Source organism: Semicossyphus pulcher, unplaced genomic scaffold (genome assembly GCF_022749685.1).
Source record: "Semicossyphus pulcher isolate SPU_LCO1_2020_fin unplaced genomic scaffold, fSemPul1.0.p SCAF_6, whole genome shotgun sequence".
Lineage (NCBI taxonomy): Eukaryota > Metazoa > Chordata > Actinopteri > Labriformes > Labridae > Semicossyphus > Semicossyphus pulcher.
Genome location: NW_027211737.1, coordinates 578,961 through 601,844, shown reverse-complemented (window position 1 = coordinate 601,844; position 22,884 = coordinate 578,961). Strand labels below are relative to the sequence as shown.

The 22,884-nt window shown below is 40.3% G+C and overlaps 1 protein-coding gene across 1 annotated transcript; it reads right to left on the bottom strand.

The window, feature by feature from the left end:
* Nucleotides 1-20,514: 20,514 nt before the first annotated feature.
* On the bottom strand, nt 20,515-22,262 carry ankrd34bb (ankyrin repeat domain 34Bb). Its single transcript, XM_069682941.1, has 2 exons — nt 22,060-22,262; nt 20,515-21,940 (listed from the first exon to the last, which is right to left on the bottom strand). Exons 1-2 carry the CDS (start codon nt 22,260-22,262, stop codon nt 20,515-20,517), a joined length of 1,629 nt encoding a protein of 542 aa, XP_069539042.1.
* Between the last annotated feature and the right edge of the window lie 622 nt (nt 22,263-22,884).

The window sequence follows — 22,884 nt, the reverse complement described above, 5'->3', positions numbered from 1 at the left end:
TCCTTTGGAAGTGTTTTCATGAAATACAGACTTTCCGTGCCAATGTTTAGGCTTTGTAACATATGTTCTTCCATATGTTTCCAGTCTTTGCTTACAGAAGGGTCAAGTAATTCACTAACATGCTGACAACCAAAGGACAAATAGTAGTGGAGAAAGTTGGGTAGTTGAAGCCCACCTCCTTGTGTTAGACAATCTTGAATATGAACATCTAGCCTTTTTCCCATGCCATATAAAGGTTGCATCCTTAATGCGTAATTAACAGAGGGAAGAATGTTCATCTTATCAACATTCACACGGCCCCAAAGAGATATGGGAAGGTTGGACCATCGATCTATATTTGCTTTGATTTTATTAAATATTAGTGTGGGATTTATGTCCCGCGTTTGATAGCAGTTTGTGGTAATTTTTAGTCCTAAGTATGTTATCTCTGTTGTTTTCCATTTAATTTTAGTATTTTTTATGCATGTGATATTGCAGTGTTTGTTTAATGGCAGTAGCTCACATTTACCCCAGTTTACTTTGTATCCTGAAAGTGAGCCGTACTGACTGATAAGCTGATTTACATAACGGAGAGAGTAGTCTGCTAAATAGAGGATGATGTCATCGCAATAAAGTGATATTTTATATATTTGACTTCCAATTTCTAAACCTTTAATCTTCCTTTCAGATCTTATTTTCTCTGCCAATGGTTCAATAATTAACATGAATAAAAGCCCCGAAACAGGACATCCTTGTTTAACTCCCTGATGTAGAATGAAAGATTCTGAGATGTCATCATTAGTTCTTATAGAAGCCCTGGGCTTTGTATATAGCATCCTTATCCACTGGATGAAGTTGTTACCAAACCCATATTTCTGAAATGTAGTGAACATAAATGGCCATTCAATTTGATAGAAGGCTTTTTCTGCATCGAACGTGACAAGTGCTGTGGGATTAGGGAGCTTTCTTGCAAAGTGGATGATATTAAATAATTTTCTAGTGTTATCAGATGATTGTGTTTTTCATGAAACCAGTTTGATCAGTAAGTATCAGCTTTCCAATTACCTGAAGTAATCTTGCTGCGAGAATTTTGGCCAGAATTTTGTTATCTAAATTAGCTAGTGATATTGGACGGTAGTTGCTACATGTTAAACGATCTTTGTCTTTTTTATGAATTAGAGTAATGTGGGAGTGATTGAACATGGGTGGAATCCTTTGTCAAAGGATGCTTGAATGGACTGCAAGAGTAGAGGAGATAGGTCCTCACAGAATTCCTTATAAAACTCTGCGTTATATCCATCAGGCCCTGGAGATTTATTTTTGGAAAATGAGTTGATGGCTTTGGTTATTTCAGACAGGGTTATTGGCTGTTACGATGAATGTTTTTCTTCCTCTGTTCAGCAGGGGAGATTAATATGCTTTAGAAATTTCTGTAGTGAATCAGGGTCATTATCACTGTCTGACTTATAGAGGTTTTCATAGAAGTCAGTAAAGGTGCCGGGTCAGTGGTAGTTAAATTATTTTGTTGTCTCATACAGGATATGGTATTTTTAGTCATCTGTTTTTTTAAGCCCTGAAGCTAGCAGCTTTCCTGCCTTCTCCCCACATTCATAATAATTAAATATTGCTCGTTTTAGTTTATACTCAATTTTGTTCCTTATAATGTCATCATATTTCATTTTTAGCTTAAACAGGTCAGTCTATATTTAGTGATTATATTTATTTGACAGTGGATTTTGTAATACCGTTATTTCTGTTAACAGTCTGTTTTCTTCTTGAAGCTGTATTTTATTCTTTAGACTACCTATTTTGATTAATTCCCCTCTAAGGCAACATTTCAAAGCTTCCCATATCAGAGGAGTATCGGAGATGGAGTTTATGTTAATGTCCATGAATATATGAATGTATTCACTTATTTGCGCTTTGATTTTTGGGTCCTCAAAGAGAGAGCTATTAACCTTCCACTGTCTAGCTTGCAGTGATGCTGCCTGCAACCTAAAGTCTAACTGAATGGGGCTGTGATCTGAGATAACAATAGGATGTATTAGAGTCTGGGTTACATTGCAAGCAATTTCTTTGGAGATTAGGAAAAGGTCAATTCGTGAAAAGGTTTGATGCCTGTTGTAAATCAAATTTTATTTGTATAGCGCCAAATCATAACCAGAGTTATCTCGAGACACTTTACAGAAAGAGCAGGTCTAGACCGACTCTTTGTTATGTTATTTAAAGAGAGGCCTAACATGAATCACCATGAGTAGCACTTAGCAATATTCGGCACATTGGCAGAAAAACTTCCTGTTAACAGGCAGAAACCTCGAGCAGAACCAGACTCATGTTGAACAGCCATCTGCCTCGACTGGATGGGCCGAGAATGGGATAGAAGGAGATGCAGGATAGAGACAGGCAAAGAGAGCAACAACAACATATGTCCTTGTTACATGAACAACAACAGACATGGTGGTTACAATGCCAATAATAGTGGTACACTAGTGTGAAAATTAGCAAAAAATAAAGTAGCGAGAGAAGCAGAGTAATGATAAAGGCTGTAGTAATCATAATTGTAACAGTTGAAGTCAACAGGTCTACTATTAGCATTAGCAGCAACAATAATGATACTATGGTGAAGACTGATGTTAGTAGTTGTTGCAGTCGAGCAGGTCCACAGCAGCAGGTGGTCTGCAGCAACGATCCCCAGGAACCTTCAAGACAAGGGAGCACAAGAACTCCCGGGAAGATATATGTTTAGTAATGTGAGTAATGCATTGTTGATGTGATTGTAATGTCACACTGGGGATGTACAGGAGGTGGAGGCACCTTGAAGTGCTGCCCTCTACATTTCGATGCTGATGTTAACACATTGTTCAGACAGGAAGTGCAGCGGCTCACAATCTGCAGCGATGGTTTCTGTTCTCTTTTCTTCACTCTCTACAATCATTTTCGCCTTTATTGGATAGGACAGCTTAAGAGTGATAGGAGATAAGGAAGAGAGGGAGGGGATGACATACACCAAAGAGGCGCCAGTCGAACCCATGGCCAATATGTCGAGGACTTTGCCTCTGTACATGGCGCGCCTGCTCTTCCAACTGAGCTAACGCTGCGCCCTCAGATGAGTAGCTATTTATTCCAGAGATTCACTCCATTTCACCCCAGAGGAGCGATTAATTCTGTATTGTTTCCTTAGAAAAAGAGTAAATACATTATGTTAAAAGAGTATTTAAAATCAAAATGCTGTTGCAATGAATTTATTTTGTTAATTTCATTATTTAAAAGTCACCAGAAAAGTCTGAAACTATTTTTGTTTTAATCTCAAGTGTTCATTTTGCAGAAAAATGGAAAAGAAATGATGAAAGATCCGATCATTGGAACTATTGCACACCTTTGGTAGTTTAATCTGTGATATTACATCACATTTTAAGATGATATCAAGTTGATCTTTGTTTGTAGAATCTTTAAATGCAAGGAACCTAGCAACTTACACTGTGGAAATCATGGCATTGAATATAATACTTCTGATATGTTGTGAAGTATAAAGACGTTTAAAGTAGTGATGTATTAGGTTACATTCCTCAACCTGATTACATGTGAATAATTTAAATTAAAGGTTAAGTTAGAGGCACCAAATATGATGACATTTAAAAACATTATTGCAACATGGAAGAATAAAGAAGTGAGTTCTCTGTAAAAAGACTAAAACTTCCTGACGTGTTCTGAGACCTTCAGGAGAATCGACATGTTTCTCTGTCTCTCACCACGTCTCACTGAGTTACACATCTCGATACTCTGAAACATTTGTTATGAGGTTCATTGAACATAGACAATGTAATACAATACAGCTTAATGAACAACACTGAAGGTTGAGTGTACCACTGAATTGTTGCTACGGGCAACTCTGAACATGTTGAAAAGAGTCTGAGAATGTTTCACATTTTCAAGGATGCAGATTTACTTATTGGAAATGTAGATAAAAGGTGTTCTGAAAGGGAAGGCTATTTTCTCCTCACAGTGCAGCTCAGGGTGATAATTACTTTATACCAGCAGTGCACTGCATGTTCACTATTAGATAACATTGTTTATTCCGGGGCGGCTGTGGCTTAGTGGAAGAGTCGGTCGTCTTTCAATCGGAAGGTCGGAGGTTCGTTCCCCAGCTCCCTCAGGCTACATGTCGAAGTGTCCTTGGGCAAGACACTGAACCCCAAATTGCTCCCGGTGGCATAGCCAACGGGTATGAATGTGATATCTGATTGACAGTTGGGCAATTTACGTAGCAGCCTCTGCCATCAGTGTGTGAATGTGATATGTAGTGTAAAAGCAGCTTTGAGTGGTTGGAAAGACTAGAAAAGCGCCATATAAGTACAGTCCATTTACCATTACCATTTACCATTACTTATACAGTGTACATGGTCATCTATCATAACTGATTGTCTTTAGAATAATGAAGCAGATTAAGTGAACATAATATAATAAATAAAACCTTCTTTACTACAATACAGTGTGTTAAAACCAGCAGACTGGCTGTGTTTCATTCTGCACTGTTCTGTCTTTCAGCCAAGGTCATTCTCAGTCATAAAGCTTTTCTGTAATGTCACAGAAAGTCTTAAAACAGCAGATGTGTTTTCTCTTCATAACAAAGAGCACTGAGACACACAAGTGCTGATGGATAAAGTTTGAGGCATGAGACGAAATCACCCAGTGTAATATTTCATACTATTATAGTATATAATAAAAAAGAATAAAAAAATGTATGACTCAAGGTCTACACTCATCATGTACCTTGAGCTTAAAGGTAACTTATGCAGGGCCGCCCATAAGGAGGTGAAGAGGAAAGCTTTCTGGAGCCTAGCCGCTAAGGGGGCCCATAGAGGCCAGCAATATTCATCCTTAAAGAGGGGGTATTATGCTGTTTCACATTTTAAGACATGTTACAATGTCCTATGTTCATAATAGACGTGGGTGAAGTTTCAAAGCTGTAGGTAAAAGTATGTTGGAGTAATACCCAGGTTTCTCTGCTCAGGCTGCTGTGAACGCCAGGTTTCACAGTTTTTTCTACACGCTGCACTTTGTGACGTCACAAAGCTTGTAGGGGGCAGGGTTTCTTAGAGGGACAGAGCTATCGTTTCAGGCAGAGGCTGTTGAGGGCCTGCACAGAGCACCAGTGAGAAAAATTAGGAGTTTTATTTAACTGTAAATTATGCTAAGCTACTCCACAGGTATCACAGAGTGAAATATGAATACCCCCCTTTAATATAAGCAATGATAATAGATTTTATCGCTCATTAAAACTACAAAAATCGTTTTTCTTTTATTGTTGTTTAAGTAAAATATTGCGTGTTTAAGAATGTAATCATGCTCTCCTTAAAAGGACATGAGTGTTTTTTGCATTGTAGACGGGCTGCACATGAACTTAACTGCTAGGGTTGCTTTGTTTGACTGTCCTTGGCCCAATCCCAATCTCCACACTCAGGAACTCACAGACTTTGAGGTGCGTTCCCGCTAAGTGTGAGTGCTTAGTGCTGTCCCACTGTCAAATCATGAAGTGTGCAAGGGCTCTGATGCAGACTTTTCAACGCCATATTGCGAACTTTCCTTTGGTAGTTACTCAGAGTTCATAGCGAACTTGGTGACGTATACAAACATGATTGTCAAGCCCCCCCACTAAATGTAAACAAATGTTTGTATATAAGTATTGAAGTAGTATAAAGTTGGAAACATAGCAAGCATGGAGGTGACGGGAACAGCAAATACGTTTGTGACAACAAGTGACAACAGTTAAACATTCGCAAATCACTAACAATAATGTCTTTCTGACTTTTGATAGTTTGTTAAAATATGTAAACACTGTAATATAGGACACACAGTTACATGCTGGAGGTCAGTGGTTTTTTTTATTGGTTTTAATGGCGCATCTGGTTTCCAGGCAACTTGTGATGCTTGTTTGTCCCATTCCTGATTTTATTTCAAACCCTCACAGACTCACGCTGCACGCCTGACGTCATTAAAGTCCGTGAGGGTTCGGTGCTTAGACTTTAGGGTGGAGATTGGGATTGGGCCCATGACATGACAGGACAGGTGCATAGAGCGGGATACCGAACAGGAAGGAGAAGAATAAGAGGGAGCTAGCAAAGGCTTTTGACCCAGTAATAAAGTAGTAATAATAATGAAGACTTTTTTCAAAAGAATTTGAACTTACAGGAACTTACTTTCCTCTGTGGATAATAATGATGAGGTATCTGTACGTGAGTGTTAGTATGTGTTCATGTTTGGGGTCATGTTGAGAGAGAAGGGGCATGCAATTATATAATCTCAGATTTCGGATGGGCCCTTTCACGCCACCTTTCAGGGGCCCAGCCTTATCCATGGGTGGGCCTGCACTTCTGTCGGCCTTAAACCAAAGTTTGGTGAAGTTGTGATGTGCTCCCATCATCTCGATCTTTTGGTGTAAGGTGGGTCATAAAACTCAGTCAAAGATGTCTTTTACTCATCTTTTTTCTTTTCTTGACGTTCAGAGATGTTCAGTTTTTCATCTTTGCTCATGCGTATGGTGAAGTTTGATGACATGATCAGTGTTAGCAGCCAAAAGCAGAGCTCTCTTCAGCAACAAACAGGAAGCAGCAAACTGGGTAGATGGTAAACATGGTGGGGCCCTAACCCCAACCCTGGAAGGGCTGCTGTGATGGTGTTAGCGCGGCATGTTAGCTCCAGTAAACCTGTGGAAGTGTGACTTAAAGAGAAAGAAAATGCCTCACTAGCAGTCTGCTAGCTTGTAATGCTAACCTTGCTAACGTTTTGCCTCAATTTCAGCAGACAAAACCACTGCACACACAAGGGCAGCTGTGGCTAAAAGCTGCTTCTGTTTCTGGTCCTTTGTTAGTTTTTTCACCTTGTACATTTCCTCCAGAGGAGCATGATGGGAAATTATCTCAACAGGAATTCAGCTGTAGTCTTGTAAATAGTAACCTTCAAGATACGCAGTCTTTGTTTGTTGGAGGATCCAAGATGGCGGAGTGAGAAGCAGCTTTTTGCAGGCTCTGTCAAAAAAGGATCGTTTTGCCCCAGAAAAGCGAACTTATACGCAACAACCCACAACCTCCAGTAGGATTTAACCCTACGAACTATTTCTTACGACAATAACGATATTACGAATTACGATAAAATTTTTACGTTTTTCGACATTTCTCAAAGGACAACGTGGATGCTAACATGACAGACCATGAGTACAACTTAACTGCCCTCCGCGAGACTTGTGAAGACAGCAACATCGATGACATTGGGGTGGACGAGAGTTTTTCTAAAAGGAAGTAAGATTAACCTGACTCATACACCAATTAAAAGCCCAAACCCCAAGAAAATGAAGGGGAAAGACAGCGGTGAAAATATTGGAAATATCGGCGCCACCATTCTCCATGCAGTTCAGGCTCTGAATGAGAAAGTGGATGAACAGACTGAACTGTTGAAAAGACTTGACTCCCCCTCCTGGAGATACACTTCCATTAGTCTACTTTTAAAAAAAGATAAAAACCCTTTAGATTGCTCATCATTTAGGCCTATTAGTCTCCTCAACGTGGACTACAAAATTGTTACTAAGATGCTGGCTCGGAGATTCGAAAAAATCCTTGCGAAAATAATAAACCCAGAACAGGCAGGGTTCGTAAAATCAAGATATGGTACAGACAATGTACGCCGTGCTCTTAATGTTGTTCAGTATCTCAACACTCGTAAAAACCTGGCGCTGATAGTCTCCCTTGATGCCGAAAAGGCCTTTGACCGAGTGGAATGGTCTTTTTTGTTTCTGGTATTAGAAAAATTCGGTCTGGGCTCTAACTTCATATTAATGGCCTGCTATCTGATGGCTTCTCGGTGCGCAGGGGCTGCAGACAGGGGTGCCCCCTGTCACCTTTATTGTTTATATTGTTTATTGAACCTTTGGCCGAGGTCATCAGAATTAACCCTGATATATCTGGAGTTAGGGTAAGTGAAGAAAATCACATTATTTCTTTATTCGCGGACGATGTCCTTTTATGTGACCGCATCCAGAATTTCTGGAAGGGGGTTCACTCTGTAATCCAGGAGGTCACTGGTAAACAGTCCTTGTTGACTCCTTCTTTCTGTCTACTTAACCATGCTCCAGACAATTTCTCGGACACGGACACCAAATCTATGTTGACCATTCTTTTGTTTTTGGCTAAAAAATTATCTTGCTACGGTGGTCAACTCCTCAGATCCCTACAGTCAACATGTGGATATCACAGATTTCTGCTCTTATTCCTCTTGAGAAGTTGACTCATGACCTTAATCACAAATGGGACAAGTTTAGGAGGATCTGGGAAACATTGCATTCCTTTTTACAGAAGCTATAACTTATCATCTGTCCCTGGAAGATGAGGTCTGTCTGTTTTTTCATTTATTTCATGTATATGCTCTTCATTTACCTGTCTCCTGTCGTCTTTTTATTTACTTATGTATTTTATGCATATGTAGAAATATATAGCGCAGCGCTCACTGTTAGTTTGGGACTTTTTTGTTTTATGTGTTTTGTTGTCTGGTTTGTTTCTTTTCTAATGTTTGTGCTTATAAAAATGAAAAACCAATAAAAAGAGTATTAAAAAAAAAAGACTTGACAAGCGCATCAAAGCTAATACTATGGCCACAATAGAAAACAAACAAGACATTATTCTGCTCAAGAAAAAGATTGAAGAGCTCCAAAAAAAACCTGGCACGCTTAAAACCGCAACGGAGGAACAGGCTCGTTACAAAAGGAGGTGGAACATGAGACTGACCGGTCTACCAGAAAAGGATGGAGAAAACACGAGACAAATCGTCATCGGGTTACTCTCTCTCTGTGGACCGGCTGCGAGACACCGTGGATACAGTCCACCGCCTAGGTAAACACAACACCGCGGCCGCCTCTAACAACACGCCGAGTGCAATCATCATCCAGTTCGGGATGAGAACCGTACGGGATGAAGTATGGAAAAAATCGAAGGAAGCACGAGTGTGTAGTGAAATGGTGAAATGCATATTCGCTTCAGAGAAGACTTCTCCACAGAAGATCGGGAGGCTCGTTCCAAGCTGTGGCCACTGGTTCAAGAGGCCAGGAAGAAGGGGAAGAGAGCGTTTCTGAAGGAAGGATTCGCTCTGATCGACAACCGTCGTGTGGATCCTAATTGATCAGCTCTATATTGCTACAAATTAAAATGGTCCGTAACAGGTACCGTGACTTAATTTGACAGTTCTATAAATGTTCAGATACCTCAAGGGTTGTTACAGTTAATGTAAATGTTGAGCTCTGATAGGGACATATAAGCTACTCATTCCTGCGCATCATTTTCTTCGCGCATACTTGTTATCTAGTGAATGCTATCTTTTTTTCTTTAAATAATAGGGGATTAAAGAACAATGTAAAACATAAGGCAACATTTCTTTTTTGTAAGGAGCAGAAGAGCAATATTATTTTTTGCAAGAGACTCATTCAGTGGAAGAGGACACTAAATTCTGGAAACAACAATGGGGAGACTGTGTTTTCTTCAGTCATGGGACTTCACATTCAGCTGGAGTAATGATCCTGTTCAACAGGTTTTCTGGAAATGTAATTAACCACACAAGTGACATCAATGGGCACTGGCTAATGATAGTGACTGAGTTTAATGATGTCAACTACATTTTAATTTGTGTATATGGTTATAACAGAAGGGCACAGAACAAACAACTTTATTCTTCCTTGAGCAAGATGCTGGAGGGATGGAAAATTACCTAAACTACTGAAAAAGTCATAGTCGGAGGAGACTTTAATTTGGTCCCTGACCTCTGGATGGATCGTCTCCCTCCAAGAGGGCAAAGTCACTATGAGGAAATCGTAAGTGAATTTATTACTAAAGGAAATTTAATTGATTGTTGGAGAATGAATAACCCCAACACCAAACATTACACATGGTATAATTCAGCTAACAATGGTCAGTGCTCAAGATTAGACTTTTGGTTAATCTCTACCAACCTGCTAAATGACTAACTGGCCACTGTGCTGTTTCAATCTCTTTTCAACTAGGTGGGGTTAAGCCTATCCCTAACTCTTTATGGAAGTTCACTAGTAGCCTTCTAGACAATGAGGAGTTTTGCTGTGAAACCAAAAACTTGTTATATGAAACTAATCAATTAGAAATGTCACCCTTGAGTAAATGGGAGTGGTTTAAATTTAAGATGAAAGAAGTTGCCATTAGAAAAAGTAATTGCATCTCTAAAGCTAAAAAACAAAAAACAAGACATTATTAATGATATGAAGAGATTATGTCAAAAACTGATTTATCTTTAGAAGAACAAGTTGAATTAAATAATCTACCAAACCAATTAGACTGTCTATATGTAGAAAAAGCAAAAGGAGCATTCATACGTTCAAGAGCTCGCTGGCTCGAGGAAGGTGAAAAAAATACTTCATATTTTTTTAGTCTAGAAAAACAAAGAAAAATTAATAAGATACTTATTAATAATATGAACATTGACAACCAAGACCAAATCAATGAAGAAATAAGACATTTCTATAATAAATTGTATGAATGATTGTCAAATGTTTTTTGAAAAAAATAGGGAATGTAACAAAATAATAGATGAAAATTTTAGGCAACATATGGAGGATGAGCTTAGAATTGTGGAGCTATATAGCAATTGGGCGGATGTCAAAAGGAAAGTCACCAGGACTGGATGGGCTAACAGTGGAATTTGATATGCTTTTTGGAATGATCTTAGAGTACTGCTTTATAATGCTCTTTTGGAATGTATTTCATCTGGTCATCTGTCCCCTACCATGAAAAGGGGTGTTATCACCTTAATTCCAAAGCCCGATAAGGATAAACTATCGTTGGATAATGGAGGCCAATTACCTTATTATGTAATAATTACAAGTTGCTTGCTCATATATACTCTATTAGATTGGATATGGGGTTATCACAATTAGTGGATGAGTGTCAGTCAGCCTTTATGAAAGGTAGAAACATACATAACCATACTAGACTAATTCTTGACCTGTTAGATTATAGAGAGTATATCACAACGGAAAGTTGTGTGTTGTTTTTAGACTTCTTCAAGGCTTTTGACACGATTGAACATCCCTTTTTGTTGAAAACGCTACAATTCTTGGGTTTCGGGAGTAAATTCTGTGACATCGTTGAAATGCTGTACACTGACATCAGTAGCATGGTCTCCCTGAACCCAGGAATGACTCCTAGTTTTAAAGTGCTACATGGTATTCGACAGGGTTGCCCTATTTCCCCAAAACTTTTTATATTGGCAACACAACTGTTAACATTACTAATCAATAATTCAAATGACATACAAGGAATAACAATTTTTAACAAAGAGTTTAAAATAAGTCAATTTGCAGATGATACATCTATCTTCTTAAAAGATAAATCAATGGTAGATAAAACTCTCAGTACTATTTCGATCTTCTCTAAAGCGTCTGGTTTATCTCTTAATATTACAAAATGTGAACTACTCCCTATTCATACTAGCTCCGACTCCTCTATTGCCTCAATTAGAGTTGAATCGGAAGTTAAATATCTAGGACTGACGATATCTAAAAACTTAATTAAAAGAGAAGACCCCAATATTTCTAACCGTATTATGGACATGAAGAAATCACTCAGTCACTGGTTAACCAGAGACCTTACTATTTTTGGCAGAACTATTCTATCTAAAGCTGAAGGTATTTCTAAACTGATCTATCCCTGTCACTCCCTATATATTTCCTCTAAAAACATAAATAAAGCCAACACAGTTATTTTCCAATTTTTGTGGAGGAATAAAACCCACTACATTAAAAGGTCGCAGCTTGTGAAGGAGTATGATAAAGGTGGTATCAAAGCTCCAGAATTTGAATCTTTGGTTGGCACCTTTAGAATTAACTGGATACAATCTTGTCTGTCACAGCCAAACTCTATGTGGTTTCACATCCCGAGGTCCTTGTTTGATAAAATAGGAGGTTTGAACTTTATTCTGAAATGTGATTTTGAGGTGAACAGGATCCAGATAAAGCTATCTAATTTTCACAAACAGATGTTGCATTTTTGGAAAATGATATTTACCCACAACTTTCTCCCCATAATTCAACCTTATGGAACAATAGAGTAATAACACTAAATCGAAAATCAATCTTCAAGAGCGATTGGTTTAAGAAAGACATTATATATATAACAGACTTAATGGATGATAACGGTGCCATTTTAAGTTACACGGCCTTTACAGAAAAATATGATCTGAACTGTTCTCAAAGAGAATATAGCAAATTGTGTAAACTGATTCTGCTGCCTCTGATTCAATTGATATACAATATTTCCTTATCAGTACTTCCAAATCTATTGATAGGACATTGTTATCTGACTGATGAAAAATGTAATAATACATTTATTAGTAGTTTTTTGAAAGCCAAAATGTTTCATGGTTATGACAGAAGGGTTATTTGTCAGGGTTATGATTCTGTCACTTCGAGTACATTAGACAAAGCACACTCGAAATGTATCAAATGGCCTATTTCACCTAAAGTCAAAGAAACACACTTTAAAGTCATAAATAAAATGTATCCTGTAGCAGAACTTCTCAAAAAGAGATTTGGTTTTGAGGTGGATCAGTGTTGTTTTTGCAGTGATGAAAATGAAACTCTGGAACATCTGTTTTTTGTATGTCCTATTACACAACGTTTTTGGTGTCACATAAAACATTGGATTTCTCTAAAAATGAATGATGTGCCGCCATTTGAAGTATATTATATTATTTTTTATATGGATCATCTAACCTTGTCTGTTTCAGACACTATCAACATTATCATACTATTGGGTAAATATCATATCCACTGTGCAAAATGGAGGAACTCTAAACCTTCCTTCCCTGGTTTTATAAATGAATTTAATTCTTTTTTTCATCGCTTAAAAAGATAAAAAGCAACTATGCCAAGAAATTAAGCCTGGACTTTTCCCGTCTTCTCCTTTTCTAAATTAGAACTTGTTTTTATTGTATTGTTTCGTTGCTCCGTTTTTTGTTAAATTTGAATGCCTGTTAAAATGTATCTTTCACACCTTATTCAAACTGCTACTATGTGGCGTTGATATGCTTGTTTTGTTTTTGCTTTTGTTTCATGAATCCCCTACTGTTATGTTTTTTGCACTTTATGTACTAAATTTTCATCTGTATTATTGTTATTATTATCCTCCTTGAGAGTCTGTATGTTCAATTGCTCAAAAAAAACAAAACGCAGTCTTTGTTAAATCTGATGGTTCGTGACTAAAATGTCTGCAGATGTGAGAGGGTGTTAGGCTTGTTTTTTAACTTAGCAGGTTGAGTCAGAGCCACGCAGTCAGACATAATTCAAGTCTAATCTACCCTGAAAATGAAATTTTCAGAGAACATAACATCGTAATATCGAAGAGGACAATAGGAAGAGTGAGGTGCAGCATGTCAGAGGGACACTGAGAGCCAATAGGTCCTAAGAGTGGATGATGATAATCCTATTCTAACATAAGATTAAAACAGATGCTGCCAGCAAGGACCCTGAACAACTGATAAAGGCTTGGCTCAGACTAAATGAGTTTTAAGATCTGTAACATTTATGGAGTTGGATAAAGCTTTAAATACTGTAGGATATTAGTTAGATTATCATCTGGGCCAGAGGGAGCAACACAGCTCACCAGGTGACCTTCAATGATCTGACGTGATATCACCTGGAAGCAGTTGTAAACAAAACAGACTGAAGTGGTGCTTTCACTTGCTGTAGTAAAGCTCTGTAATGAGAAAACTTTCAGTTGTAATATCTGCTAACTAGAAGTATGCTAGCCTCAGGGCTAGGATGTTGATCATTGCTTGGCAACACAGTTAGCGGCCGAGTCTCCTTGTAGACTTCTTTGTCATTGGCTGTTGTTGTAATGTAAATTACATTTTTCATCCAAAGTTTCAATCCCAAATATCAAACATGTTTGATATTGTTGCAGCAGACCAAATGATTCTGCATGCAGTCTGGCAGGATCTGTTAACTTTACCAGATAATCTGTGCTGAACATCAGTACCGACCAAGATATTATACCACTCAGATATTCACATCCAGTGCCAGACAGGATCAGGTAAAACAGGGTTTACTATGTTGGTTCCTTTTCTTTGAAAATTGGATAGTGAGCGTATTGCGTCATTTCCTGTTTTCTCGCTGCAACTGTGTTGTTCTGTGCTGTTTGTAGCTGCTGCTAGAGCTCAAGCTAAATCGATTAATCTGCTGTAATTATCATCACTGAGGTTATTCAGCTGCTGTGTACTTAAACAGACACTAGTTTTCATCAAGCACTCTCGTTGTTGCATTAGCGACATATCTGCTAAACCCTTAACTTTATACTCGCTTAGCCGTTAGCTTAGCAGCTAGCTTAATCCATTGAAATGGCTTCTCCTTCTCCCTCCTGCTCTCCTGATCTGCCCTGTTCGGTGTGTCAGATGTTTAGCTCTACCTCGACCTCCTTTACGGTTAAGGGTACTTGTATGAAATGTAGTATATTTGGAGCTATGGAGGCGAGGATCACGGAATTAGAGAAGCGGCTCCAAGCCCCCAGGGCCAGTAGCCTCAACCCCGGCAACTCCCGAGCAGCCGGGATGCAGTGGCTGGGTTACTCTCAGAGGGAAGCATAGCCGCAAGACGAAGCACACGATTCACCACCAACCACTTCACGTTTCGAACAAGTTTTCCCCGTTCTCAGCGACACACCCGCTGAGAAACCAACTCTGGTTATTGGCAGCTCCATAGTCAGAAACGTGAAGTTAGCGAAGCCAGCGGCCATAGTGAAATGTATTCCTGGGGCCAGAGCGGGCGACATCGAGTCCAATTTAAAACTGCTGACAAAGGATAATCGTAAATTTGATAAGATTGCAATTCATGTCGGCGTTAATGACTCCCGGTTACGCCAATCGGAAGTCACTAAAATTAATGTTGAGTCGGTGTGTGCATTTGCAATGACGATGTCAGACTCCGTAGTTTTCTCTGGACCCCTGCCCAATCTGACGAGTGATGACATGTATAGCCGCATGTCATCATTCAACCGCTGGCTGTCGAGGTGGTGCCCAGCAAACGATGTGGGCTTCATAGATCAGGGGTGCCCAAACTTTTCCATGCCAAGGCCCCCCAAACAGCATTAGCTTCTGGCCGGGGACCCCCAAAACCCACAGACAACAGAGAGTGGGACAGCGTCGATTTTTTTGGCAGCATCCTCACCAAGCAATTCTCGGACAATGTCTTTGGTAGCTGGTAGAATCAAATCCTCTCCAATTGTGTGAGGTTTTTTAGCACAAGCAATGTGGTATGAGGCTAAAAATGATGCCTTCAGGGTCCGCTCGGGCACGGTAGCTTGCTGTGTGAATGGAGCAGATTGCCTGACCAAAAGCTCTTCTTTACGTCTGAAGAAGTCTACTGTTTTATCGGCCTCTGCCGGATGTTTTTGCATCAAGTGACGCTGAAGTTTCGAAGGTTTTAAACACTCGTTTGAGAGGGTCTCCAGACAGAGGACGCATTTCGAGCAATCATTTTTCTGTATTGCTGTAAAGCCATACTTAATGTATGCTGCCTCATGAGAGTGAGTTCTGCTGAGTTCTTAGGTTTTTTTGCAGCAGAGTCCTCCATGGCAGGGCTGTTGGTCTGCTCCTTCGGTCTATTTGTTGTCAAAAACCTGTCCATTTTGCGCTAGCTAGCTACACGCAAGCTTGAGGAGCAGAGCAGTTTGATAACAACCGCCAGGTCTACACAGATTATGACGGATTATGACGTCGTCATGCCGAATTTGCATCTGAATTTGAGAATCCGAGATTACGGCAGTTTACGTGTTGTACGGTTCAGGACAAATGGTTATTAAAAAAATAAAATTAAAAAATTAAAAAAATTTTGCAGTTTTTTATTTTCCCCTCCAATTTTCTGAGGCCCCCCTACCACCCCCTGGCGGCCCCCACTTTGAAAACCACTGTCATAGATAACTGGCAGACATTCTGGGGAAAGCCTGGTCTGATCGGAAGAGACGGCATTCATCCCACTTTGGATGGTGCAGCTCTTTTGTCTCGTAATATGGCTAAGTTTGTTAGTCGTAAAACCTGACAAACCAAAGTTGAGACCTGGGGTCCGTTTCACAAAGAAGGTTCAACAAACTCTGAGTCTAACCCTGAACTCTGAGTTGATCTACTCTGAGATAGGAAACTCTGAGTTTTCGGTTCCAGAACAGCTGATCAGAGTTAGTTCAGTCAACTCTGAGTAGGTTCACCCGGAGTTAAGTGCGTGCACGCTGACTGTAAAAAGCCAGCATTAATGGAGCCCCGACACCACGATTCACCATGGCAACGGTACACAAAAAGAGGTCCTCCTACGTCACACCAGTGGAGCTCGAGATCCTCACGCGGACGTTCAGCGAATACGAGCATGTTTTTAGAAAAATAAAGTAACACGGCTGCAGCTGCAAAAGAGAGAGAAGCGGCGTGGGAAGAAACTGCTGCTCGAGTAAATTTGCAAGTTTGGTCTATTTATTTAATACTTAATCACGACCGGAAGCTAAAATTATATTAATTTAGGAGCAATCCAGCAGGAGAAAAAAACATACATGGAAGCACTTCAATCATATTTTAAATATTAAACTAATGAAATATGATTCAGTGGCTGTTTTAATGTGCATTAGCTTTATCCCTAACATGATGCTGACTTCACATACATTAGAATTCATGTTGATTAAACTGTGTTAGTTTAAAAAATAAAAAAATCCAATAACTTACGGCGTCTTATTTGAGTGCTCTCGGCAGTGGTGGTGGAAAATCTAAAAATGATGACTTTGACACAGATTTGTCTTTTTATTTTTTTTTAATCATAAATATAAAAGACTTTTGCAAAGCGGTCAGAGCAGCACAGAGACGCAACGTTTCTTCTTTTAATTCGGTAACCGCTTGAACACACGCGTGAGACGGGCTGAATGAATGAGGAAGTCGAATGGGGGTTTTATATTCTAGAGGGAGGAGACAGAGCGAAACTCTGAGTTTCCTGAAGAAAACCTGCTCCCGACCAGGTTAGGTTCATAGAGTCTGTTACTACGGTAACTGACCGAGAGCTTAAGTTACCTCTCTCTGTGAAACAGGCTAGAGTTACCCCTCTTTCTCTGGTTTGAGTTACCTCCCTTTGTGAAACGGAAAAGTGAGAGTTTCCCTCATTTCAGGGTTAACAGACTCAGAGTTTTCAATAAACCTGCTTTGTGAAACGGACCCCAGGAGGCAGAGCTGTAGTCCTACACACTCCTCTGAGCTTCCCTGTGAGCAGTTTACCAGCCACAATGTTCATGTTATAGAGACTGTGTCTGCCCCCCAACCCAGGCCTTTTACTACAGTTAATTCAAACTTAAATAAAAAAGGAGTTAATCAAAAAAATTAATAAAAATTAAAACAACAACTGAAGTTATGCCAAAAAATATGAGAATTAAATGTGGTCTGTTAAATATCAGATCCCTGTCATCTAAAGCTCTATTAGTGAACGATCTGATATCAGATTATCATATTGATTTACTCTCTTTAACTGAGACTTGGCTGTGTCAGGAAGAATATGTCAGCTTAAATGAATCCACTCCTCCCAGTCATCTTAATACTCATATTCCTCGAGACACTGGTCGAGGTGGTGGAGTGGCAGCTATTTTCAGTTCTAGTCTTCTAATCAACCCTAGACCAAAACTTAGTTTCAGCTCTTTTGAAAGCCTTGTTCTGAGTTTTTCACACCCAGCTTGGAAAACTTTACAGCCTGTTTTATTTGTGATAGTATACCGCCCTCCTGGCGCATTCTCTGATTTTCTAACTGAATTCTCAGAGTTTTTCTCCAATTGACCTTCCTGAGCTAAATTCTCTGATATCTTCGTCTAAACCATCAACCTGTCTTTTAGACCCGATTCCAACCAAGCTGCTTAAGGAAGTCTTTCCCTCAATTAGCACTTCTTTACTAGATATGATCAATATGTCTTTATCGACTGGCTATGTACCCCAGCCTTTTAAACTAGCTGTAATTAAGCCACTTCTTAAAAAGCCTACCCTAGATTCAGGCACCTTAGCTAACTATAGACCTATATCTAACCTTCCTTTTATCTCAAAGATCCTTGAGAAAGCAGTCGCTAATCAATTATGTGACTTTCTTCATAACTACAGTTTATTTGAGGACTTTCAGTCAGGATTTAGAGTCCACCATAGCACTGAGACAGCACTTATGCGAGTTTCAAATGATCTACTTATTTCTTCAGACAGAGGACTTCTCTCTGTACTCGTCCTGTTAGATCTTAGTGCCGCTTTCGACACGATAGACCATCACATCCTGTTACAGAGACTAGAACATTTAATTGGCATTACAGGATCTGCATTAAGTTGGTTTAAATCTTATTTATCAGATCGATCTCAGTTTGTTAATGTTCATGATGTGTCCTCTATGCACACCAAAGTTAGTCATGGAGTTCCACAAGGTTCTGTGCTCGGACCGATTCTTTTTACCTTATATATGCTTCCTCTGGGTAATATCATGAGGAAACACTCCATTAATTTTCATTGTTATGCAGAAGATACCCAATTATACTTATCAATGAAGCCAGACGAAACCAATCAGCTATCTAAACTAGAAGCATGCCTTAAGGACATAAAGATCTGGATGACTAGAAACTTTCTGTTACTTAATTCAGACAAAACTGAAGTTATTGTGCTCGGCCCAAAACACCTTAGAGACTCTTTCTCTAATGATATAGCTGCCCTAGATGGCATCAGCCTGGCATCCAGCACTACTGTCAGGAATCTGGGAGTTCTGTTTGATCAGGATATGTCCTTCATCTCCCACATAAAACAAATATCAAGGACAGCCTTCTTTCATCTTCGCAACATAGCAAAAATAAGACACATCTTGTCTCAAAACGATGCAGAAAAACTAGTCCATGCATTCGTTACTTCCAGGTTGGATTATTGTAACTCGTTACTATCAGGCTGCCCTAATAAGTCACTAAAAACTCTGCAGCTGGTACAAAATGCTGCAGCACATGTGCTGACAAGAACTAGGAAGAGAGATCACATCTCTCCTGTATTAGCCTCTCTGCACTGGCTTCCTGTAAAATCTAGAATAGAATTTAAAATCCTTCTTCTTACTTACAAAGCTCTTAATGGTCAGGCACCATCATATCTTAAAGAGCTCATAGTGCCATATTACCCCTCTAGAACATTGCGCTCCCAGGATGCAGGCCTGCTTGTGGTACCTAAAGTCTCTAAGAGTAGTGTTGGAGGTAGAGCCTTCAATTACCAGGCCCCCCTCCTCTGGAACAATCTACCAGTCAAGGTCCGGGAGGCAAACACCCTCTCTTCTTTTAAGAGTAGACTTAAAACTTTCCTCTTTGACAAAGCTTATAGTTAGGGCTGGCTCAGGCTTGGACTAGCCCATAGTTATGCTGCTATAGGTTTAGACTGCCGGGGGGATCTGACACACCAAGCTCTTCTCTCTCTCTCTCTCTCTCTCTCCTTCTCTCTCTCTCTCTCTGTCATATTAATGCAGCTCATTAACTCTGTATCTTCTGGTCCCATTAACATTACTAACCACATATCTTCCCGGGAGTTCTCGTGCTCCCTTGTCTTGAAGGTTCCTGAGGATCGTTGCTGCAGACCACCTGCTGCTGTGGACCTGCTCGACTGCAACAATTACTAACATCAGCCTTCCCCATAGTATCATTATTGTTGCTGCTAATGCTAATAGTAGACCTGTTGACTTCAACTGTTACAATTACGATTACCTCAGCCTTTATCATTACTCTGCTTCTCTCGCTAATTTATTTATTTAGCTAATCTTCACCCTAGTCTACCACTATTATTGGCATTGTAACCATAAGTATGTGTCTGTTGTTGTTCATGTAACAAGGACATATGTTGTTGTTGCTCTCTTTGCCTGTCTCTATCCTGCATCTCCTTCTATCCCATTTTCGGCCCATCCAGTCGAGGCAGATGGCTGTTCAACATGAGTCTGGTTCTGCTCGAGGTTTCTGCCTGTTAGAAGGGAGTTTTTCTGCCAATGTGCCGAATATTGCTAAGTGCTACTCATGGTGATTCATGTTGGGCCTCTCTTTAAATAACATAACAAAGAGTCGTCTAGACCTGCTCTTTCTGTAAAGTGTCTCGAGATAACTCTGGTTATGATTTGGCGCTATACAAATAAAATTTGATTTGATTTGATTTGACCATCTTATCCTCCTTAAAGCCCACCTGTTATTCAAGTTAGTTAGACATTATGTTAGGAACATTATATTCTTAAGTGTTTATAATGCAGTTTCACACTAAAGTTACATTTTATTCTTGATATCCATTCTTTTTATATATTTTATTACATAGACCTGCAACTTTCACTGTGACTTGTATGAGAATATGAAATTCTGTCATGAGATCAACTGTATGTAATCTTAAAAGTGCACATGAGCACACAAAGGCAATGGTAGTAGTAGGACAGCAATGTATGAAACTAGTAAGAGCACGAAAAAATCCCCGCTACATGCAACATGTCTAGTGGCCAAAAGTTTCCTTGAAGTTGGCCAACTGGGTTATCTGCTCACTCTGCATTGAGTGGCGCCTCCATAGCATTTTCTTGGTTTTAGGATCCTTCGGGAAAGCAGGTGCACAGGGTACAATAGGCTTTGATCCTGTAAGAACACCATTTAATGTCTTGCTACTCCCACTCAAAGGGTAGGAAGAGCTAGAGCTGACCCCAATATCTGGTATAGGAGCATGGGGATTCAGAGGAGGGAGATATCCAGGGCGTGTGTGGGCAATGTGATCCAGAAGAAGGGCCCCTGAGCCTCTTCGCTCCAGCCCTGCCGCACCTCGTCTTGGAGCAAAGCTCTCCAAGGACTCCCTGGATCCTGACAGATTGGAGGATCCACTGTTGACCGGTGTTTGCCTTTCTGGTCCTGCTCCAGCTCCGCCACTGTTCTTGGAGCTGTTGTCTTTGCTGGCAAACTGTGGCAATTGAGAATCAGAACTGTAGTGATCAATGCCAATGTTTCTCCGACGGACCACATTTTGCAGAGTGTCTTGGAGCAGGTTTGGGTGGGAAGCAGAATGCAATGAACATGCAGCACTGTCATATGACATCTTTCTACCTAGGGCTCTCCTTCCACCTCCTCCCCTTGTCATTTCGTTACCTGACATGTTCTCTAGTGCTCTCAGAAGCCCTGATGTGTCTTTGACATCAATGCTGTGGTGGCGTGAAACAGGTGGAGGTCTTCCGTGGAAGGAGAAGCCATTGACTCTGAAGGACATCTCTTCATCAGGTGTAATTTCAGCTGGCTCCTCTGTTAAGGAGGACGCCTGGCTTTGCTGAAGTAACAGAGAGGGACTTTTGGACCATTGCTCTGACTGTAGCCTCTGGAGGTTAAGTCGTTTATCCACCCCAGGAATACGTAAAGGACTTGGATGTTGGATCGGAGAACTTGGGCGAGATGTGATTAAGCCAGACCCTGAGAATAAACACTGGGGATCCCTGAGGCCAAGAAGGGGGCTGCCAGGCTGGGGGGAAGCACTTGCTGAGGAACCCTGTGGAGGAGTTCGTAGCTGGAACTCATATGGTGAAATGTAACAAGAGGCTGGGGTGTAATGCAGACGCTCCTCGAGGTCAGGAGGTGGAGGTACATTGAGGTACTGCTTCGTCATATGATGGCCAGATGGCAGTTTGTTGGTAGTGATGATGATAACTTCCTTTCCCTTCGATTTACAAGCATCAAGGAGGACCCTTAGGATGTCACTGTTGCCTGAATTGACAGCGTAAACCAATGCTGATAAACCTGTATGATCCTCCAGAGTTGGATCAGCTCCACTACTCAGCAGGAGTGACAGAATTTCAGCTCCAGCTTTTTCAAGGCATGCATGCATCAGAGCTGTTTTCCCTGTCTTGTCTTGGATGTTTGGATCAGCACCATTTTCCAGAAGATACCTGTTGGGAGTAAAGATCACATTTGTTAGACCAGAAAACTCCTTAAGTGGAAGTTAGTAATGCTCAACAACATAAAAAAATACATAAAAGAATCAATTCCATTTTCTGATCAAACATACCGAACCATCTTGTGTTTGGGTACACTCTGTGAATCAGTATGCCGTGTCTTGCAGGCCACCATAAGTGGTGTCTCGCCTTGTTCATTACTCTCATTTATGTAGGCCCCTCCCTCCAGGAGCAGGCGAGTCAGACGCAGACGACACAAACAGACAGCCTTCAGCAGAGAATTGCCATCTGTTCGGACCTCTGTTGACTCATCCATTGTAAGGATCTTTGCTTCCTTTAATCCCCCTTCAGTGTCTTTGATGAAGGCTCGTTACTTATTTGTCCAAAGATGCACACAGCCTCGTTCCTGCAATCAGAGAAAGAGAAACACGAAATTCTCAGGTGTAGTCCTTTAGGTGGGCAGCTGTTGGTGTCTGTTTAATCTGTGGATCATAAAACCACACCAGATCTACAAATAAACTGCTGCCCCATTGATCATTTTTTAAATTCCTTATTCCAGACTCCTTCAAACCATCCCCTTGCACATAGTTTGTCTGCACTCCAAGATACAAACTTACATACATCAGTAAAGCGCTCTACCCAACTCAGAATTTTGTCAATAGATTTTGGATTTGGCTGTTCAAAAAGAAGCCTTGACTTGATTTATTTGTTTATGTTCTGGGGGGGGGGGGGGGGGTTGCCCCCTGCTGGACATTAGAAAGAATGTCTAGGGTGCACCTCCTCTATCACCCAGTGCATGCTGGGATAGACTTCTGCCAACTCTTGAGCTCCTGGACAGGGTACACAAATTAGAAAATGGATGGATGGCATCCATAGAAACCATTTGATTACCTACGAGGTGACAGTAGGGAACTCTAAACATGAATCCATTGTTTACA